This window comes from Octopus bimaculoides, chromosome 7 (assembly GCF_046866305.1).
Source record: "Octopus bimaculoides isolate indiv1 chromosome 7, ASM4686630v1, whole genome shotgun sequence".
In the NCBI taxonomy this organism is placed as follows: domain Eukaryota; kingdom Metazoa; phylum Mollusca; class Cephalopoda; order Octopoda; family Octopodidae; genus Octopus; species Octopus bimaculoides.
In genome coordinates this window covers 25351733-25369232 of record NC_142934.1, presented here as the reverse complement: position 1 = coordinate 25369232, position 17500 = coordinate 25351733, and the positions used below count along the sequence as shown (strand labels likewise).

General features: G+C 35.9%; 1 protein-coding gene across 4 annotated transcripts in view; it reads left to right on the top strand.

Moving 5' to 3' along the window:
* LOC106882802 (cubilin) overlaps positions 1 to 17500 on the top strand; it is a 110103-nt gene that overhangs the window by 73956 nt on the left and 18647 nt on the right. For all 4 annotated transcript variants that reach the window (XM_089355030.1, XM_089355031.1, XM_089355032.1 and 1 more), the window contains 5 exons: positions 2058 to 2204; positions 5472 to 5556; positions 10038 to 10162; positions 11933 to 12082; positions 15588 to 15678. In XM_089355030.1, the coding sequence (XP_089211156.1) occupies positions 2058 to 2204; positions 5472 to 5556; positions 10038 to 10162; positions 11933 to 12082; positions 15588 to 15678 (598 nt within the window). The remainder of the gene's footprint in view (positions 1 to 2057; positions 2205 to 5471; positions 5557 to 10037; positions 10163 to 11932; positions 12083 to 15587; positions 15679 to 17500) is intronic.

The window sequence follows — 17500 nt, the reverse complement described above, 5'->3', positions numbered from 1 at the left end:
ATGTACTTTCTGAGGGTCAATGAATGCTAGATGTTTCGCATTGTGTTTACCAACAACATGTTTAGTTCTAGATGGCCAACCATGTTTTCTGTAATGGTTCTTGTCATCTTTGCCGTTCCATAGAAACAAAAGGCACATATACTTTGTGTAGCTCAACTGTAACCCAAGAAGCAATGATACAACTTTAAGGTCACCACAGATATTACATATTATGATCCTTATATTTGATGTGTCTTAGAAGCAGTTCCATTGATTCATAAGTCTCGTTAAGGCCAGTGGCATGTGCTACATGTATTGAATGATTTTCATTGCCGTTGTGCAGTAATACAGCTTTAAGTCTGGCTTTATTAAAGTCAAGGAACAGCCTCCATTCTTTTGGAGCTTAGCGAAAGCCAATCCTTTCCACCAAGCCACTGGAATCGTGGCAGAAACAAACCTTTTCCTCTTGTAAGTAAAATGATGAAAGCTGCAGCCGACGATGGCGGAAATGGGAAATTTTGGTCTATGGCTGGAGAAAATTCCATTCTTGAATTCTGGAACCAAGCAACTCTGCCTTTTATTTTGGTAATTCCAAATCGCGCAACAAGTCATTTAACAACCGCTTGACTGAACAAATGTTGGGAATTAGTTGCACCTGGAACATAAACGCGATTTTTCCTATTTCTATATCACTAGCAGAATCTTCAGATGAACTGCTGTCTTTAATTACCGCTCTACTTCACTGTCACATAGCTACTGACCATTAGGTTGTTGCAATGCACTTGACTCAGTGTTACCAGCCCAGGATAAGTTGTATTGATCAAAATCGTTTGAATTTGTAAATAGTTGGCATACAAACATTGTTTTAACCTTGAAAAGCTAGTTTCATATTATAACATTAAAACGATTAAAACAAAATCTGGACGTGTTAGGAAATTTGACTAAGTGGTTTGCATTTTACACAAAATCTAGATGTGATAGAAAAAATCTAATTACAGATTTGAAATTAGCATACCGAAAATAGCTAGGAACACCTATCTGGTTTTCTGTAACAAATTCTTTGTTACCTCGTGTTATTTAAAGCAGTGTTTCTTAACCACTTTTTACCTTTCGAACTCCTTTGATTCTTATTTTACTCAAGTAGCCCCCATAGCCATTTGATATTTTAAAAAATCCTATAGTATATTTTTGTTATTAGATATTATTAGGAATTTTATGGAAAAATTGCTAAAATATTTCGTGTATTGTAGAAATAAAACCAAGTTAGTGTACATAAACCTTAACAACAAAATCTTATATGGACCCCGGTTGAGAACCAGTGATTTAAAAGATGCTTTCTCAAAATATTCCCCGTCGAAAAGCTGGGTGAGTTTAATGTAGGCTACGTGGCGACTCGTATTTTTGTAAGCAATTTAGATTAATCAACCTACACATATACTCACAGTCATACACTTTCGAATATGCACACACACTGTGGGTATGTGTGTGTGTGTGTGTGTGTGTATGTGTGTGTGCGTGTGTGCGTGTGTGTGTGTGTGCGTGTGTGTGTGTGTGTGTGTAATATAGTAAAATGTGGTAGACACAAATGTGTATCCAGAGGCTTCTGTATATGAATGTGATGGGGATGGTGGGAATGTACACGTATACGATATATAAACATTTTTTTACTTGTTTGTATAAATATGTACTCATTATAAATATATGTGCATGTGTGTGTGTGTGAGTGTTTGAATATGTGTGCATGGATATACATATATGTGTGTGTATATATATATATATATATATATATATATATATATATATATATATATATATATATATGCACACACACACACACACACACATATACATATGAAAAAGAGACACAGAAAATACAAATAGAAAAAGGTTGTGCATATGTAGTTATATCACTCTATTTCTCACTTTCTGTATGTCTCTCACTTTCTCTCTTTATCTCTCTCTCTCTCTCTCTCTCTCTCTCTTTCTCTCTTCATACACACACACGTGCGCGCTTACGCGTTCCATATATTCATAGACATAATACAGACTGTTTTCTTTAATGTGTACTCCAACATTAGGTTCGAGCGACCAGTCACATTTGATTGGACACACCTGTGGAAACAGTACACCCACCTACATATCAACTGGGAACCAGATGCTGTTGACACTGAAATCAACCAATGTTATCAACGGATTCTTTCTGTCATTTACAGCTCTAACAAAATGTACGTATGCACCAATTGTTTCAAACTGTGACACGTCATCTCAAATTTAAGGATTTCATTCTCTAAGCATTAGCTGATTGCTTGTGTGTAACATTAATTTTGTTCGACGCCGCCTACAGTTAGTTATATGGCTTCAGTTAATAGTTTGTACATTTAAGGCAACTCAACAACAGACGACAACGGGTCAGCCAATTAGGAAGCTCGAGTTAATGGAAGATCCCTTCATGATAGCTTGGCAAACTTCAAAATAACACCCAAATTTCCTTATATAATTACTGTTCAGAAAAACAAACAAAGGCGCATTGGAGCCAATTAGGAAGCCTGAGCTAATGAAACATCCTCTTCCTAATTGCTCAATAAGGTAGAAATAGCAGCCAAATTTCTTTATATACTCACTTTCAAAAAAACAAACAAACAGAAAAAGCATTTAGCATAATGTATTCTTCGACGCAGTGTGTCTGAAAAAAAAAATAGAAAGGACGGGATGATTATCACTGGAAAGACTTTGGTCATGCCTCCTCGATCATGCTTACCTGAGGTTAAACAACAGCAGCAGCAACACTACTTGCAGCTAAAAGATGTACTGCCTCTTGATGCTACTTTTCAAATCGCTACTAAAATGACCTGTTTTACAGAACCAGGTGCTCCTGACATATCCGACTCTCATCTCGTCGCCGATACGACCGTGTCTAGACACCAGGCGCCACTCTAACTACATTTAATTTTATAGTTCTCTTTCCAAAACATCACACTTTTTTCTTTTTTTTTCTTTTTCATCAGCTGTATCTGTCAAGTTAGCCTTGGCGTCGAGGAGTGGCCATGTAATGTCAAAGGTTCTGTCATTTAATCTTGGCTAAACTTGTACAAAAAGTGTCAAAATGGATGATGATTTGACGGCAGAAGAGTGAGAAACTGGAACGTATAAAATCAAAACTACATATGTTCCCTAGCTAACTGATCCTCTGAAGTAATAATAACTCAACGAGAGGTACTCAGTTATTCATTAGGGCGAGAATATCTTAATTACACGAAGGTTACATTGTTGCTAGGGATTCCCAAATTAACCCACCGTAGATACGAGTCGTTATTGTCCTTGACCGTACATTCTCCACTGACTGCTTCAAGCTTACAAACTTCCTACACTTGAATCCCTGAATCTTAATCTTATATATATATAGGCGTAGGAGTGGCTGTGGTAAGTAGCTTGCTTACCAACCACATGGCTCCGGGTTCAGTCCCACTGCGTGGCACCTTGGGCAAGTGTCTTCTACTATAGCCTCGGGCCGACCAAAGCCTTGTGAGTGGATTTGGTAGACGGAAACTGAAAGAAGCCCGTCGTATATATGTATATATATATATACTTTATTTAAAAGCAGCAGAAATATAACAAAAAAACTGTTACTCTGAGTTTCACGTTCCCGTTCATCGGACAGTTTTGTTATATATATATATATATTCTTTTACTTGTTTTAGTCATTTGACTGCGGCCATGCTGTAGCACCGCCTTTAGTCGAGCAACTCAACCCCAGGACTTATTCTTTGTAAGCCTAGTACTTATTCTATCAGTCACTTTTGCCGAACTGCTAAGTTACGGGGACGTTAACACGCCAGCATCGGTTGTCAAGCGATGTTGGGGGGGACAAACTCACACACATACATATATATAATAGTGACTGATAGAATAAGTACTAGGCTTACAAAGAATAAGTCCTGGGGTTGAGTTGCTCGACTAAAGGCGGTGCTACAGCATGGCTGCAGTCAAATGACTAAAACAAGTAAAAGAATATATATATATATATATATATATATATATATATATATATATATATATATATATATATATATATATATATATATAACATCTTTCTTTTACTTGTTTCTGTCACTTGACTGCGGTCATACTGGAGTCTTGAAGAATTTTGTCAAATTCTTTCTTCTCTCAGCCAACATTTTCATGAATACAAGAATATATTCTTGTATTTTTTACTTGTTTCAGTCATTTTGACTGCGGCCATGCTAGAGCACCACCTTTTAGTTGAGCAAGTCGACCCTAGTACTTATTCTACCGGTCTCTTTTGCCGAACTGCTAAGTTACGGGGACGTAAACACATCAGCATCGGTTGTCAAGCGATGTTGGGGGACACACACACAAACATACACGCGCACACACACATACACATAAGCACACTCACGCACACACATAAACACACTCGCACACACACACACACACACACACACACACATATATATATATATACACATACACACACACATACATATATGTATTCTTCATATATATACATATACACGCATAAATACATATACATTTATATACACATACATACATATATCTTTTCTTATGCAAATTTTGCATCCTGCTGGTTTCGTTCACGAATGCCAATTCATATACCAGGGATCTTAACTCCCAATGATTCAGTCGGTTTTGATATAATAAATGCTATGAAGTACGAACGACTCATCTCAGTAAGCAGGTAATAAAACTGTATAAATAGTAGCAGTTCCATTGGATTGCAATGTGTTGTAAACAAAGCATGAGTCTACCTATGAAACTGGAACCAGGACACTATCCTACTTTACTCATGAAAATTTTGACTGAGAGAAGAAAGAAGTTGACAAAACTAACAAGAGTACAATCATCTCAAGACAATGGAAATTTACGATGGAATAAGTCATAAATAATATGCTATATTGTTTGTTCAGGTTTCATTACGAGAAATTGCTATTCCATTTTATTCTCATTGGAAATACTGGTTCCAGATTTTCAAGTCTTAGGAAAATGAATTATTGTGAAGGTGCTTCTTTTCCCAAGGACATTAGAGGTTTACGTAAACAGGCATAGTTTCACCTGGAAACTTTTCGCCTATGTTCTACAACTCTTTTTGAATGTATTCATCAGAGGACAAGAGGTACTGACCGTGACACTTTTCAGAGTTTTCATGAATGATTATCTTCAAATCAGAAGTTAGTTTCAGATTGGAGACCATGCGTCAATGATTGAAAAATTGTAGAATCCGCTAAACCCACCCAAGGGCCAAGTAATGATATTAAACCAGACGGCGGGTTGAGGCTATCAGTAAATATAACCACATATATTAGTTTTAGCTTATTTAATTGCGTATGCATGCCAATTTGCATGCATATAAGCACACGTGAAGAGTTTTCGCGAACGCTCTTACATGCACTCTCAAACTAATAAGTATAAACCTGCAGACTAACCAGCCTCAACCTCACATTCTAATTTTCCAGCCTATGAATGCACCAACGTTTTGTTAGAAAGTACAAGAGAAAAATCCTACTTCGCATCTCCAGATTTCTCAGCTTCTTTGAAAAGGTAAGAATGTTATACACACTCTTGTTGATTATTTTTTCCTCTTGATTTCTTTTTTTGTTCATTTGCTTTGTTATTCTATTCACATGCATCAAAAGTTTATGCCCTTCGTGAGGACATTTTCAACCAAAGATAAGTCTATTCAGTAGTAGTAGTAGTAGTAGTAGTAGTAGTAGTAGTAGTAGTAGTGGTAGTAGTAGTAGTAGTAGTAGTAATAGTTGTTGTTGTTGTTGTTGTTGTTGTTGTTGTTGTTGTTGTTGTTGTTATTGTAATGATCTTAGGGAAGGAGTTTGTTTTCTTATAAAACTGCAGAACCATAGAATCTTGGTGGATACTTTCATTTATCAATCTCTGAACTGGAATTGATCAAAGAAAATAAATATTAGCATCAAGTTCGGACACCACAGCCACATACACACACGCGCATACACACACGTATCTCCTGACTATATATATATATATATATATTAGTATATATATATATATATATATATATATATATATATATATATATATATACTCTTTACTCTTTATATATATATATATATATATGCATATATATATAAAGCATAGTTTAGAGAACAAACATCAGATTCGGGTCAACGACTTTATATAACGCCACGCTTCCATACATTTCATCATATATAAACATTATCATGGCCTTCAACATATAAAAAGAATACGTATATAAAGGCACAGAAGGTGAAAAATATATATGCACATAAAAATACAAAATATATAGAAAGGCCTGTCAAGAAATGGTATATATAGAAATCGACTAAAATAAGTAATCAAAATGCATTATTAAAACGTGTCAAGCGACTAAAATACTAAAAATACCAATCGACTAAAAAAAGATTTTACCCCTGTATTAAAAATATATCAAAAGAGTTCGTTTCTAAAGGACCTTGGACTTCAACCTACCATGGTTTTTCAGAAAGGAACTCTTTTTATATATTTGAAATTGAGGGATAAAAACCTTTCTTAGTCGATTGATATTTTTTTAGTTTTTTAGTTGCTTGACACGTTTTAAAAATGGATTTTGATTACTTATTTTAGTTGATTTGTATATTCCTTTTCTTGACAAGCCTTTCTATATATTTTGTATTTTTATGTGCATATATGTTTTTTTTACCTTGTGTGCTTTTATATTTGTATTCCTTTTTATCTGTTGGAGGCTATGGTAATGTTTATATACGGTGAAATGTATGGCAGCTTGGTGTTATATGAAATCGTTGACCCGAAATGAGTGATACATGTAAAAACAAATTTGTGTGTGTGTGTGTGTGTGTGTGCGCGCGAGAGAGTGTGTGTGTATGTGTGTGTGTGTGTGTGAGTGTGTGTGTGTGTATGTGTGTGTGTATGTGTTTGAAGAAAGGTTTTCTTAAAATTTGTGACTATATATCACATGGTTCCTGGTTCAGTCCCACTGCGTGGCTGGCATCTTGGGTAAGCGTCTTCTACTATAGCCTCGGGCCGACCAAAGCCTTTGAGTGGATTTGGTAGACGGAAACTGAAAGAAGTCCATCGTGTATATGTATATGTGTGTGTGTGTGTGTGTGTGTGTGTGCGCGCGCGCGCGTGCGTGTGTATGTTTGTCCCCCTAACATTGCTTGACAATCGATGCTGGTGTGCTTATGTCCCTGTCACCTAGCGGTTCGGCAAAAGAGACCGATAGAATAAGTACTAGGCTTACAAAGAATAAGTCCCGGGGTCGATTTGTTCGACTATAGGAGGTGCTCCAGCATGGCCACAGTCAAATGACTGAAACAAGTAAAAGAGTAAAAGAGTAATATAAAAAAAAAATCACAGGAAAACAGAATGACACGAACTTCTTGAAATGAAGTCAAACTTCCTTCCAAAGATTCGTGTCATTCTCTTTAAGAATTTTTTTTAATAGGTTATAATCTTTAGGAAAATCATTCTTCAGCTTATTGTGACTACACCAAGTAATTTTTGCAAAGACTGTAACGTGTGTGTGTGTGTGCGCGTGCGCGCGTGTGTGTGCGTGTGCGCGCGTGTGTTGTGTGCGCGCGCACGCGTATGTATTAAAAGTTTCACTTCATGAAAACTAAGCTTCCTCCTCTAGCCCTACATACACTTTATGCGAATAGTCTTGTATGATGCTGTTGCAAAACGGCATATTCTGGACCTTGTTCAAAAGATTGGAATGTTTTTAATTACTAACACATTGTGATTTGCTCCCAAACTAAAATAATCAATCCACAGATGTGAAGTTTTTCTCTCTATATGTCTCTTCTACCAAAGATTCAACGACCTCTGCTTATACGAACTAGCAGTTTTATCTTTTACCCTTTACGTATTTCAGTCACTAGTCTGCAGCCATGCTGGAGCACCGCCTTGAAGAATTTTAGTAGATTTAGAATCGACCCCAATTCTGATTTTTCAAAGCCTGGTACTTATTCTATTTGTCGCTTTGAGGGAACATAAACACACCAATACCGGTTGTCAAGCAGTGATGGCGGACAATCGTAGACACAAACACACACACACACACACACACACTGAAAGGCAAAGATGACCTCGACGGCAGTATGTGAATGCACGTACGCACGCACACATACACGACAGGCTTCTTTCAGTTTCCGTCTAACAGATCCACTCACAAGACTTTTGCCAACCCGAGACTATAGATGCCATGCCATGGGACTGCACTTGGACTATGTGACTAGGAAGTAAACTTCTTACCTCGCCACGCCTGCACCTTAACATAAACCTTTTAACAAGCTCATGTAAATTACACCACTCTCATCTAATCGTTACAACTGCTGCGTCTCATTTCTAATGATTTGCATTAACTGGCTGATAGAAAGGGCAAAGTACCCAGTTGAATGCTTTGAAGTTATTTACTTACGTGTATTACTTTCTGAGTTCAAATGAACCTGGAGACAATTTCGTCATTTAAACTTATCTTTCTACATATGGCTTCTCCAAAACTTGTCTGAGCAATATGAAGTCACGACCAGCGAAAGTTAGTGTTAATAAAATATATACGTAATACATATACACATACATACAGGCATATATATATGTGTGTGTGTGTGTGTGTGTTTGAGTGTGTGTGTGTGTGTGTGTGTTTGAGTGTGTGTGTGTGTGTCTGTTTATAATTACGTATATTTATATTTGCATATATATAAACATATTATATAGACACACACGCACACACATATATACATTATTATATATACATATATATAGTTGTTTATATGTGTGTGTGTGTGTGTGTGTGTGTGTGTGTGTGTGTGTAGTTATATATAATTATATTTGTATATATACCATAACTATATATATATATATATATATATATATATATATATATATATATATATATATATATATCGTCCTGACAACAGCTCTCCATTTGCTTCGATCCAGAACATCTCCTTCCCAATCACTTTCATACATATCTAGTTTTTTTAGGTTTTGTTTAATGCAATCTTTATACCTGTTTCTCGGTTTCTGCCGCGGTCGCTCACCAGAGCTGAGCTCACCATAAAATAAGCGCTTCGGCAAACGATCATCCTTCATTCTAATTACATGCCCAGTCCATCTCATTTGGGCCAGGATAATATGTTTTTCAATTGAGCTACAGTGCGCCCTGCGCAAAACCTCTGTATCTGAAGCAAGTGGAGAGCTGTTGTCAGGACGAGCTGTGATGTCTGGGAGGAAAAGATGTTTCAGCAACTTGAGCTTAAGCGGGCCTGTCGAAAGGGAAAAATTGTAAACAATGGAGAGTATAGGATGTGTATTGTGTGTGATCGCGTTCTTTTGTCAAAAGCAGGATATGTGAATCACATGAAAACACATGAGGGTAGAAATTCCAGACACCCTAAATACCAACCGCCTTCTGCGACCTGTGGCATATGTCACAAGGTTTGTAAAACAATACCCGGACTTAAGAGACATATGCTGGTTCACAGAAGCGTTTCCTTAGAATCAGATACCAGCGGGCAAGGATCGAGAGGCCTGAACATTTGTCATCTGTGCTGTAGACCTTGTCGCTCAGCAGCCGGACTTCAAAGTCACTTGAGGGCTCACCAACGGAGTGATTGTACTGCGTGATGATATGTGTGGATTGTTGATGGGATGGCTATCGTCTGTCAAGATGGAGCAGTCGTCATATATATATATATATATATATATATATATATATATATAAATCAAAAACAGCAACATGGATTTTAAAGGTTATTGCAGTACGCATGTTTCATACTACTCCATTTATTTAAGTAATGCGAGCATTACATTAAATGCAAAATGCAGAGTAATCCTCAGCTGCACAAGGATATAGAAAATTTACTGAAAATTTCATTTCAGCAGAATGGACATATTTACTGTTGTGACAACATTTAAAATCTAAGTCAAAAATTCCAATTTTGCACACATTAACAATAACGTACATATATTCATTTTTCTACTAACTGATTGTGCCTTTGCAGTACATTTCTTCTTTTTTTTTGTAGTACTAACTCGTGTTCGTGGATAGTATATACCCAAGTACCCGGAGATAAGGTGCGACTTGAACTCGTATTCACTGACATTATGAGTGATGACAACTGCAAAGATACCTACGTCGATGTGTATGATGGTATGTAAACTATTTTGAAACATTTGGAAAAAAATTTCGATAGATATGGCTAATAAACAGGTTACTAGTCATATATATATATATATATATATATATATATATATATATATATATATATATATATATATATATATATATATATATATATATATATATATATATATATATATATATATATATATATATATATGTATGTATGTATATATGTATGTATGTATATATATATGTATGTATATATATGTATATATGTATATATGTATATATATATGTATATATGTATATATATATGTATATATATATGTATATATGTATATATATATGTATATATATATGTATATATGTATATATATATGTATATATGTATATATATATGTATATATGTATATATGTATATATATATATATGTATATATGTATATATATATATATATATATATATATATATATATATATATATATATATATATATATGTATGTATGTATGTATGTATGTATGTATATATGTATGTATAGCAGCAGTAGTAGCGCCAAGCAGTAATGAAGATGTAAACAAACTTTAGGATAGTTAAAATATGTTTGTGGCATATTTTAACTTCTAAAGGTAAATTCACTGTAGTTACCGTGAAAATGAAAAAAGATATTTCTTATGATAAGTCTACTCAAAGCTTCCCTCTAGCGGATTCTCTGACGTGCGTTTCTGGCTCTTTAGACTTCCTCAATGGGAAATAATACCGCAGAGATAACCCTGTTTTTAGATGAAGCTACAGTTTTGAATTTGCCCAAGGTTAACTCCCTTCGGTATTTTCCATTGAGGAAGTCTGAAGAACTAGAAACGCGCCTCTGGAAATCCGCTAGATGGAAGCACTGGGCAGATACGATTTTTTACGCCTCTTGTCATAAGAAATAATTTTTAATCTTCATGGTAATTGCAGTAAATTTACTTTTAGAAGTCAAAACATGTCACAAATATATTTTAACTAACCTAAAGTTCGTTTATTTTTCATCTCTACTGAATTTATGCCTACCTCTTATATGGTCAGTATTACATCTCGTAATCGACTATTATCACCTCTTTGGTTACAGGTGAAGAGACAATGAACTCCACAAGGGTTTAGTAAAAACATTTTTGAACTGTTCGTTTAGTATTTAACTTATCTTCATGGGGTTTCCTGTGAGGGAAAATTTTCTCATAAATTTTTTGGTGCAACAGGCGAAGACAATTGTCCATGAATTTGTGGGAAAATGTGGATTTGATTTCGAATCCTAGCTTTGAAATCTGATAACCATTCGCTACACATTCTAAGGGGGGCGGGCTACATCCAAGTCATGATTCCTGGGTACCCTTCTGCGTACACTTTTTAGCTGCTTAGATAACCGAGGCTTGTGCATTTAAACAGCCTGGAGAATTCATCTAGTTGTAACTCTCCTCCGCAAACTCAGCTTTCAAACATACAATTAAATAAGAAATAACGTCAGTGAAACATCAACGCTATCACAATAACTTATTCAAGGTTACTTTCCTTAGCGTTAAAACCAAAATATTACCTTTAAGTAATGGGTGACAGATACAGTATGGCGTTGGACAAACTGCTTGTGCGATTTACTTCTAAGTTCAAATCTTGTATAACTTTAATTATTATCATTCAGGCGTCGATAATTATGATCAATTACATATATACTGAGTTATGTGTATTCGGTCCCTTCCCGTAAAATCATCTAGACAAGTGCCTATGCTATAAATCTCTATTTATTATTCTTATTAAACCAATAGGACCAAACGATCAAGGATTGTTACTGAAGAAATTCTGTGGTAGAGAAACTCCTTCCTTGAAATCTACTGGCAGCCATCTTTTCGTTCGACTCACTGGTCACATTAAACATGCAACTCGCTTCACCGCCGTTCATTATTCTGAACCGAAAGGTAAGTGGATTTTTATGGAATTCTAATTAATCAGTGGTGCAGAAATAAAGAGAATTAAAATAGATTATTCTAAAACTCATTGCATCGTTTTCTAGATACTTATTTACATTTCTATTTGTCTTTGTAAAGTCGGTCGCTTATATCTTATCATCTACTACTGTCATAAATCAATAGACAAGATTATTAACTCTTATTACCCTTATCTAAAAACCCTTATATCTGTAAGTAAATATCACAATATTGTATAATTCCGCACTGTAAAGTACAGCTCCATAAGTTATATTAACGAGTTGTTTGTCAACTTGAAGTTCACTGTGGTTGGTGTCTTAGTGAGGATTAAATTTGGTCCTTATCTGCTTCATATAAAACATAATAATAATAATAATAATAATAGTGCTCTACTGTCAGAACGAAAACACAATATATATATGTATAAAATCTGGAAGAAAAATAACCTAGATAATGATTTGGATATTGAAATTAACCCTAATAAACTAGCTAATATATGGAGATATATTGCCAAAACAAAACAAAATATGAGAAATAGAAATAGAACACTTAAAAGGAAAAATACATCAAGAAAACGTAGATAGCAACCACACAGCAATGCCAAATAATATCATAAGCACTGGGACTGTAAAATACGAAGACAAACGTAACATGTCCAACAAAAACGAAGTTAACAACGAAAGACAACAAACCCAGACTGTAGGAATGTGTAATTATTTTTTTATTGCTAAACACAGAGGGAACAAACAAGGTTAGACAAAGAAATTAAGTCGATTACATCGACCCCAGTGCTTAACTGGTACTTATTTAATTGACCTTGAAAGGATGAAAGGCAAAGTCGACCTCGGTGGAATTTGAACTCAGAACGTAACGGCAGACGAAATACCGCTAAGCATTTCGCCGGGCGTGCTAACGCTTCTGCCAATTCGCCTCCTGTACCCAGACTGTAGGAATATATATATAATGATAAGCAAAATGCACCAAACCAGAATACCACAGACACAAATATAAACGAAAGGGAATATTAAGCAAATCTAAAACCTGGAAACAAAAATGAGTATAATCAAAGAATTGAAAGCCACAGATCTCCGTATGGATCACCGATTGCACCTCCCAAGAATTAAGATTGATAATAAAACATCAATAATAAATTGCATGAACCTGGCAGTCACAGAACTAATAGCCACAGAAACAAATGTCAATATGACCAGACTAAATGATATAATATATGCAGCAGCCGCTGTGGCCACAAAAGAAGCTGGATACCTCCTCAAACCCATCCAAATAGGCGTATCACTACCCAAAGAAACCCTGTGGGTAAATAATATCCAGATAAGAGAAATAAGAGAAAGGATCTGTCAATCCTTAATGAAACTAGTAGACAATCAACACTGCTAAGCAACAAGAAGAGAAGAAAAATGCTACGTAAATATAAAATTACACAACAAGGTATACATGAGGTAAAATAACAGTTGAAGCTAGATATCCTTGCCAAAGCACAAAGAATCCACCAGTATGATAAACGTAAACGCTTCTTTGAACAAAACAAACAGCTCAGTTCCATCCCCAAAAGATTCTACGAAGAACTTAGCAAAAATAAAATAGACATCAATGCAGCACCAATAGCAGAGGAAGTGGAAGAATTTTAGAAAGGAATATGGTCGGTGAAGGAACAACCCCAGAAAAGGTCTATCAAAATAACGAACTCAGCACCTGAACAACTCTGGACCCCTATAACAACTGAAGAGGTCACCCAGGCACTGCAAAATCTAAACAACTGGAAGGCACCCGGGAACGACAAGATCCCCAACTTCTTGTTAAAATACCTAAGAGGAACACATAAAATGCTGGCTGAGAAATTTAATGAAATAATAGCAGAGCCAGAAACAATGTTAGAATGGCTCACGAAAGGGAAAATTATCCTAATTCCTAAATCCACTAAAACGGCAAATCCACAAAATTATACACCAATAACTTGCCTCCCTACAATTTACAAAGCCTTTAATGCAATAATATCGCAGAGAATGAGCAAGCATCTGGAAGAAAACAAACTGTTTCCAGAAGTGCAGAAGGGATGCTGCAAGGGCTCATACGGATCAGCTACTGATCAATAAAGCCATAATTGAAGACAGTCGCAGAAAGAAGAAGGGTCTAAGTATGACCTGGATCGATTACCGAAAGGCTTTTGATAGTATTTCCCACACATGAATCCTAGAAAAACTAGCCATGAACAAGGTAGCACCAATAATCATAAAATATGTAACATATTCGATAAATAAATGGCAGACAGTGCTACAGCGCCAGATAAAAGAGGGACTCATAAAGGCCAAAGCCATTCCCATTAGAAGAGGAATATTCCAGGGCGATACACCCTCTCCACTCCTTTACTGCTTGGCACTGGTACCTTTATCTGACCAGCTAAACAGAACTGGATGCAGATACAACTGTTACAACAAAACAATCAGCCACCTCTTATATATGGATGATCTAAAACTGTACGCTACAAATGATAAACAGCTGGAAACATTGCTACAGAAAGTACATTGATTTCCCAAAGAAATAAACATGAAATTTGGCTTAGAAAAATGTGCCAAAGGAACCTTGAAGAGAGGAAAACTAGTTAAGAGTAGCAACATTACACTAGGTAATGCAAATTATATGAGAGAATTAGACCAAAGCCAGACATACAAATATTTAGGAATCAATGAACTAGATACGATACAACACACACAAATGAAAGAAATATGATACTTACATGTAATTGGGAAATGCTTTTTAGTTAGCGTTAGGAAGCTCTTTGCTGTATTAGTGGAAGCTTCTAGATGGATGGAGGACTAAACCATGTTAATTTTCGCTTTCTACCTATGTCTTGTAATTGAACGATTCCACAAGTTCGATAAAATAAGTACTAGACAGGAGTAGTCGCTGGGAGCGATATGACTGACTGGACATTTGAAGATGAAACATTAGAAATCAGTAAAGCATTGTGTGCGTGTGTGTGGGTGCGTGCATATATATCTATGTGTATATATGTGTGTTTGTGCGTACATATATATCTGTATGTTTGTGTGTGTGTGTGTGTGTGTGTGTGTGTGTGTGTGTAAAAATGTGTATGTATATAGTATAAATATCATGTTTCAGTCAAAAATTTCCAGTCACAAGGCATTGATTAACCCAAATCTTAACTGAACAATTCATTGTACAGCGAAGTCGAGTCATAGATATATTCGTCATTACTATCTTTATAGTTATATAGTTATTTTCATAATTATTATCAGTATTTTGTGAATGCTGTATAAGCCCACAGTGCACACCCATTGTGTACAGTTTATTGCACATCAGAATAGATTACACAATAATTCATTTACTTTTCTCTAATTACATGCAATACCACATTATACCGTGTTATAGAAACATTTTCAGTATTATGATATATTGGTACTTCAAACATTTTTCCAAACTCAAGAGTAATATTTAATATTTCGATTATTTGTAGAAAATAACTGCCCTGTTCTGAAGCTGCTTCATGCCAAAAGGATAACCCAATTCTTCAATGTAACACCATTCAGTTTTCCGGATGATGGCAGGTAAACAATGATCTGGATTATATAGTACCTACTATAACTTTGGATAATATTGGATATCGTAAAATAGCAATACGCTCTGCACATGTACTCTTCGTACAGCAAAATGTTTATATATATATTGTTAACAGTTTTCTTCGTATTTCTTGCTTAAAAACAAGAGTATTTTATCTGTTAGTTTCAGTGATAAAAAAAATCTGGTTAAATAATCCAACCAGAATCGAAATGGAGATCACACTTTCTCTTTAATCTAAGGTTGTGGCTTCAAATTCTTTTCTTCATTAACATTAGATATATATTCACACACGAAAGTATTTCTTTTGCTTAGGCGATGTCATATTATTGCTTGCTTATTGTCCAGCTTATACTATCATATGGGAAACGACAACATTCAACAAATTGCTTATAATTACATGAGAAAAACTCTTAACATATGCCGTTAAAGCTCGTAATATACAGAATTCGTTACTTCTCATTTACACAATCGTTGCCATCATCTTTACCATTTTCATCACCACCGATATCATCATCCTCATCCTCATCATCATCATCATCATCATCAGCATCATCACCACCTCCGTCGTCATCACTAATGCTATTATCATCACCAACACCGTCATCATCATCACTGATATCATCATCATTAGCAGTAGCAACTATCAACTACAAAGTACACTTGCTTTGAGTATGATCATGAAATCGTTATATACTCCGTTCCCTCATCAATCACTCTACCATTGTACACCATTAAGGTCTTGATAATGATTTTTGGAGGCAATCCACAGTTCATCCTTCCATGGGTCGATTTTTAGATGATAACTTGGCTGATGGACAACGTTGTGTGTCATTCATTGGGTTCTAACATTAACGAAAGCTACACGTTTAATAGGACATGTTCATGATCAATTCAGTTGATCCACTCCAGAATATTACTGCCATATATCGCATCGATGCCGGAGGAATACGATGTAAAGAAATGAGATTGAATAAGAAAATGCAGATTTGTCGTTCACAATAAGTGTTTTTGGACTAACCGCCCCTTAAATGGCTAATAATGGCATTACTCAATTGTTACTTATTCTATCGATTCCCAATAGTATAAAGGGTCAAGTCAGGGGTATTTCAACTGAGAACTTAAGATATAATTAAATACCTCAAGTTATGTAAACTAACACTCCTCGGTTTCAACTACCCACCGTCCTTTTTTTATTTATGCGCCCTTTTAAAGCCTAGCCAGGCTCATGGGCCCGATTTCCCGGTTTCTATGGCGTATGTGCTCCCCCTAGCTGGACGGGACGCCAGTCCATCGCAGCGTTACTCAAGAAACAGGAAGAAAGAGTGAGAGAAAGTTGAGGCGAAAAAGTACAACAGGGGTCGCCACCCCACCCCCCTGCCAGAGCCTCGTGGAGCTTTAGGCGTTTTCGCTCAATAAACATTCACAACGCCCGGTCTAGGAATCGAAACCGCGATCCTCCGACCGCGAGTCCGCTGCCCTAACCACTGGGCTATTGCGCCTCCACACCCACCGCCCTAACTTGGACTAAATCGTTTCTAATGTAGATAAAAAGCCTGAAATTTATGAGGAGTCAACCGATTATATCGAACTCTATATTTGACTGGTATTTTTTAATTTAACGATTTATGAGAGTTGAAAGGTGGGACTTGATCTCGTAAAGAACCGGAACAAGTATCGCAAAGCATTTTGTATGAGGCTCTTGCGCTTCTGCCAACTCACGGCCCGATGCCAAGTTTTGAAAGGAAGGTTTAGTCAATCCCATTGATCCCAGTACTTGATTGGTGCTATATTTTATCGATCCTGACAGAA